Source organism: Ursus americanus, chromosome X, assembly GCF_024610735.1.
Source record: "Ursus americanus isolate L20-20 chromosome X, mUrsAme1.1.p, whole genome shotgun sequence".
In the NCBI taxonomy this organism is placed as follows: domain Eukaryota; kingdom Metazoa; phylum Chordata; class Mammalia; order Carnivora; family Ursidae; genus Ursus; species Ursus americanus.
In genome coordinates, this window is record NC_142164.1 from 80,703,348 (window position 1) to 80,709,347 (window position 6,000).

The following is a 6,000-nucleotide window of genomic DNA, read 5'->3' on the forward strand; positions in this document are numbered from 1 at the left end:
TCCACAATAAGAGGCACATACGCATATGCGTACACACACGGATATACACACTCATGCATGTACCCTCGCACGGAGACACGCACCCAGGGATCCTTGTTCGCGTGCCGGAAGGGGCATGAGCTGGCTTTGCCAGAGCCCTCCCCCACCCTAACCCCGGAGGTGGTCCATGGATTAAAGACAGCTTCTTCGGGATGGGAAGGAGTGCATGCTCACCGCCCTGTCCAGAATCACTGTTGTGTTCATCCTCCCCGCTGCTGTAGGAAAGGAGGGCTTTTGCATGCAGGTACACTTCAGGGCAGGAGATCTAGGACTGATCAATTAGCTGAGTGGGGAGCTGTTGGCGGCAGCGTTGCTGCTGAAGCCGTGGGTTACGCAGCCGACTGGTAACTGGGATGGCTCTTAATTGGTCTACCTGATTCCTCAGCTGGTGCTGATAGAGAAGAAGCAGCAGCTGACAGGGCAGCTGGCGGATGCCAAGGAGCTGAAGGAGCATGTGGACCGCCGGGAGAAGCTGGTGTTCGACATGGTCTCCCGCTACCTGCCTCAGGACCAGCTCCAAGATTACCAGCACTTTGTGAAGATGAAATCTGCTCTCATCATCGAACAGCGAGAGCTGGAAGAGAAGATCAAGCTTGGGGAAGAGCAGCTCAAATGTCTCAGGGAGAGCCTACTCCTGGGGCCCAGCAATTTCTGATTCCACCAGCAGACTGACACGCCGTCCCTGCCCAGCCTGTTAGCAGTTGTGTTAGCAAGTAGCCAGCAGTTAGTTAGCAGTTTGTCCCATAGCCTCTACCTTGGACACCTCTCACTGCCCCTTACCTAGCACTGCTCCCAACCAGCCGGGAGTCCCTGAGGAGGCCCCACACTGCTACCCTAGGGAGCAGCAGCAAGAAGTAGGAGGTGCCTGCAGCAAGGTGTGATTAGACAACCACACTCTCCTTCCCACCGTTTGCACAGGCAAACATGCACCGCACATGGAACCAACGAAGTGCCTTCATTCTTCTTGGTACAAGGACTCCAAAGACATCGTGCCCTCACCACCCACCCACGCCACAGCCAGCCTCTCAAGGCTCAGAGAGAAGCTGCGTGGGCAGCTCCATTCTTCCCAAGGCTCGTGGCGCAGCCATTTCCCACAGAGATCTGGCTGTCTTGAGGGCATCACTCCCCAGCAACTTAAGGGCCTCACGTAAGCTTTACAGTGGGAGGAAGCACAGAAGGAGAAATTACACGAAACAGAATGTGAGCAGAGATTGGGAATCCCTAGGTGCCCCTGCAGGAGCCAGGCTTAAAGGAATTGGCTCCACCCCCCCCTTCCCCAGCATCTTGTTGAGGGAGAAGGAGGCCTACTCTCAGCCCTAGCTAGTGTGGCCCTCCTCCTGTCCTAAGATTTTTGGCCTACTGCTTCCTGTCCCTTCCTGCCTTTCATTGCTGGGGGTTATAGGTTCCCACCCTAAGGGCTTCACACTATGGACCATTAAGAGCTCTACTAAAACTGACTTCTGTTGGATACACATTTCATTATTCGGGTGAGGGGTTCTTTGTTGTATTTTAAATGGCCTTTTGATTTTATTTATTTTTATGTTTTGATTTTTTCCTTTTTTTTTTAAACTAAGAAGGTGAGTAGAGGGGAGTTGGAGAGGGAAAAGTAATCCCAGAAGGATAGCGTTTTCTGCAGATCAGCCTGAATGTCACCATGGCTAGATGAGTGAATGCCAAAGCCTTGAATTCTTCCCACCAAAGCCTACCAGTGTCTAAGAAAGGAGTTATCACCTTGAACTCAGCTTGCTATGGCCTGGCCCTATACTTTCCTTGAAGTCAGGATACCCATAAACTTAGCATTCCCCAACAGAGTTCTGTTTTTTTCTTACCTTTTTTTCCCCTTGAAACCAAAGAAATCTGAAACTGACAAAGGTTCACCCATTTCTCTACCACCTCCCATCTAAGAAATTGTGTAGAAGTGAGCTCAGGAAGAGATCTTCCATCTCACAATTGCCTTCTCCAGCCTGTGGCCTGACTCAGGGAACTGATACTCACGGTAGCTAGAAGCTGCAGCCAGGGCCATCCCCCTGGCCACCCCCCCACCCCTGCCCAGAGCAAATTACGACCCAGCCAGGATCTTAGACACACAAACAACTAACGCTGCTGTTGTTGCCAAGGTCCTGACACCACCAGGCAGTTTCTGTCCTGGAAAATGGGAAAAGCCCTCAGGTGGGCGACGCCAGGAAAGGAGTTGTGGCCAAACTCTAGCCTATTATCCAGCTCCATTCCTTGTTCCTTGCTCACTGGCGCCCATGATTCATGCTGCACAGCCCTGCCCAGTGAGTGCTGGCATCTCTTCCAGTTACTGCTGAGTTCCTGGGGAGGAGAACTTGGAGGTTAACTATAGCAGCAGGGGTGCCTCATTCAGCCAAAGAATTTGCCAAAGAACTTTGCCACTGCTACAAATACTGGTCTCTAGCTTCCGTTTCCTCTTAATTGTATTTGGAAACAATGGAAGAATCTTGGCCAGCAGGGTGTCCTGAGGGGGGCCCTGGGTATGCTCTTAGTACACTGCTGCTGTCAGAACCACTGTTGAAAATGTCAACCTGCCATTCTCCCCTCCAGTGGAGAAGTCTACTCTATTCAGGAAGGGCTGATGGCTTGTAAAGGGCTAGGCTTACCCAAGCCAAGGTTGAGGAAGGTGGGGGAGTGCTATGAATAGAAGCTGTGGTTGCCATCTTTTTTTTTTCTTAAACAGGCTCTAAGATAAATAAGGAGTAAGTTGAGATGTCCTGTATTGGGGGGTAAGGCCAACAAAATCCAACATTCTAAGATGGGGGGGTAGAACGGCTTTTTGGGAACACGGGCCCAGGAAAGAGTGGTCACTTACCTGGACATGATGGCCACGGTCTGGCTTTTTCTAGTCAGCGTTAGATTGGTTGTACATTAAATTTATCACACTAGAAGTGCTATTGACTGTGTTATTTTTGTCCCTCATCCCACCTGAGATTAGAGCTGGAATCAGAACACAAGGATGCTCATTTTCACACAGAAGGATGGTTTCTAAAGCACTTAATAAAATAAGCCCCAAACTCTACTGAGCAGTGAAGCTTGGCAGACAAAGTGAGCTACTAAACAGGAACTAATGCCCCGCGCTCCTGATGTGAGTGATAGTGCTCCAGAGCTGGTGGTATTACTTGAGATGCAGTCTCTCCCTTGTTCTCATTTCCTGGGCTCAGCCCTCTTGCAAGGTCTGCAGGGGGTAGCCGTTTGGAAGGCAGGCCAAGGGATTTCCCCAAAGACAGACATTGGTCTTGACTTCTGTCCTCTCCCTTCAGATACTCATACAGGCCCCAGTGGGTAATAGGTTGATAGAAAGAGAGGAATCAGTGCAAGGGTTACTATCACTTGCCCCTTCTTACTCCCCCACCCCAACCCTGGGCTCTGGGTAATTGAATCTCCTGGCGTCCCATGAGCTGCAGACTCAGCCAGGGTTTAGTGGTAAATGCTCCAGGGGAACCCAAGAGAGACACACTAAACACAAAACTCTAGAAACGAGAGACTGGAAGCAGAGGAAGTGAGAGGATGAAAGAAGAAAAGCCTTTTTCAAGGCCAGGTTCAGGCTCTGTTTTCCACCTGACCTCCGGTGTCAAAAAGCTGCCCCGGGGGCACCAGAGCCACAACCTGAACTCCAGTCTCCCTGAAGGTGCTGCTCTGCCCATAGCAGCAAGTCCCAGCTGGAGGAAGCTGGGCACATTTATGGCCACTTCCTCCCGCCTGGAGCTTGGTGACTTCCACTGTCTTTGCCAAAGGAGTCGTCTATGCCAATAATAGTTCTGTAACAGCGTATTATATTCTTTGAAGATTAGTAGATCTTTAGAGGGGGGTGGGGCAGGGGGCAATTTCTATAGATAAAGAACCAGTGTTTGTTGTACAACTGTTGGGGGTCATCTATGCCATGTGAAGCTATTATTTTTCTGAATCTTATTGTTTCTGCAATTGTGTCCTCCACCACTCCCTTCTTGGCTGACATTGATATGCCTGCCGGATTGTCATCAAGGGTTATACTTCAATAAAGGGTGCTAAGGACAAAAAAAATTATCTCAAGTGTTTTGACTGAGGTGATGAAAATTCTCTAATATTCTACTGAAAAATATTGGAAAGGAATTTGGTCACCTATCTATAATATGTAACCATATGACCACAGCCTTACCCATATCCCTACTCTTACCCTGGTCCCTCAGGGATAGCACTGATGCTATACCATTCATTAACCCCAGTAAAATAATTTAGAATTCAGGAAGAGTCAACAATATGTGTAATCTCAAGTATAGACCTCAGCAGTATACAGAGTCCAGTTGTGGAGTATAGCCTGATCAGAGAGGTGAGGCACTTTCAGACCCCCTCCAGTCATGAGTTCTGTCTCCTAGTATCATCTTCTACCTGATAGTCCAATCTCATACATTTCCTCTTAGCAACCTGGAAAGCAGGGTTCTCACTGATCGACTCTCCAAGATAACCTCAAGGTTTAGACCCAAGTGCACTCCAGGAAGCAACTCTGACCCTGAAAAGCTTGCCTTTTCCCTCAGTGTATACATTGTTTGTATCCCAAGTGAGCTCCTCCTATTCCAGATAGCCAGTGTGATAGAGTGGAAAGTGCCCAGTTGGCATTAACATGAACTGTGTGCAAGTCCTGGTTTTGCCACTTATTCTATGAACCTGGGTTATTTGCTCAACTTTTGAGTTTATTTTCTTATCTGTAAGATGGAAATAATAATATATATCTTGCATAGTTGTGGCTTAAAAATAATAAATGAGGGGCACCTGGGTGGCTCAGTCATTAAGCATCTGCCTTCGGCTCAGAGCGTGATCCCAAGGTCCTGGGATCTAGCCCCTCATCGGGCTCCCTGCTCCGCTGGAAACCTGCTTCTTCCTCTCCCACTCCCTCTGCTTGTGTTCCCTCTCTTGCTGGCTCTCTCTGTCAAATAAATAAATAAAATCTTTAAAAAATAATAATAACAAATGAAAGCTACCAGCTATCTACTGAGAAGTTGTTAGAAAGGTGGAATCCTGGCCCCACCCCAAACCCACTAACAGCAGTCTGAATTTTAACTAAATTCCAGAAGATTTATATGCATGCATATTAAAGGTTGAGAAGCATTAACCTATCATAAACATGCTCAGTACATGGTAACCTATTATTCTAGTCCTGATTTATCTAATTCATTCTTTTGTAATCCCAGGCATATTATTGAGCTTTTCATACTGCTCACAACTACCTACCTAAAAGAGTTCAACAAGGTTTCAGGATATAAGGTTGATACATAAAATCACTTGTATCTCTACACACTAGTAATCAACAATCTGGAAATAAAATTAAGAAAACAATTCCATCTACAGTAGCATCAATAAGAACAGAAATCTTAGGAATACATTTAACAAAAAAAAGTGTAAGAATTTTATACTGAGACTATAAGATGTTGAAAGAAATTAAATAAAATTTAAAAACTTAGATTAAAATCTAAAACTATGGACTCTGAGAAACAAACTGAGGGCTTCAGAGGGTAGAGGGGTGGGGGAATGGGATAAGCTGGTGATGGGTAGTAAGGAGGGCACGTATTGCATGGTGCACTGGGTGTTATACGCAACTAATGAATCATCGAACTTTACATCAAAAACCAGGGATGTACTGTATGGTGACTAACATAATATAATAAAAAAATGTTATTATAAAAAAACAAAACAAAAAAAACACAAAATCTAAGTCTAGTATTTAGAGGACAGTGCTCTCCAAATTGATCTACACATTCAATCCAATCTTTAGAAGAATCCTGGCTGTCTTTTTTGCATAAATTAAAAAGTCAAACTTACAGTTCATATGAAATTGCAAGGGACTCAAGTCAAAACAGTCTTTAAAAAGAACAGAGAATTCATACTTCTTAATTTCAAAACTTACTACAAAGCTACAGTAATCAAGACAGTGTGGTACACATACAAAGATAGACATGTAAATAAACAGAA

The 6,000-nt window shown here is 46.1% G+C and overlaps 1 protein-coding gene across 2 annotated transcripts in view; it reads left to right on the plus strand.

Moving 5' to 3' along the window:
• SHROOM4 (shroom family member 4) overlaps positions 1–4,077 on the plus strand; it is a 250,480-nt gene extending 246,403 nt beyond the window's left edge. For both annotated transcript variants that reach the window (XM_087859655.1, XM_045805131.2), the window contains one exon: positions 425–4,077. In XM_087859655.1, coding sequence (XP_087715781.1) covers positions 425–694 — 270 coding nt within the window. In that variant the 3' untranslated portion in view covers positions 695–4,077. The remainder of the gene's footprint in view (positions 1–424) is intronic.
• Positions 4,078–6,000: the final 1,923 nt, after the last annotated feature.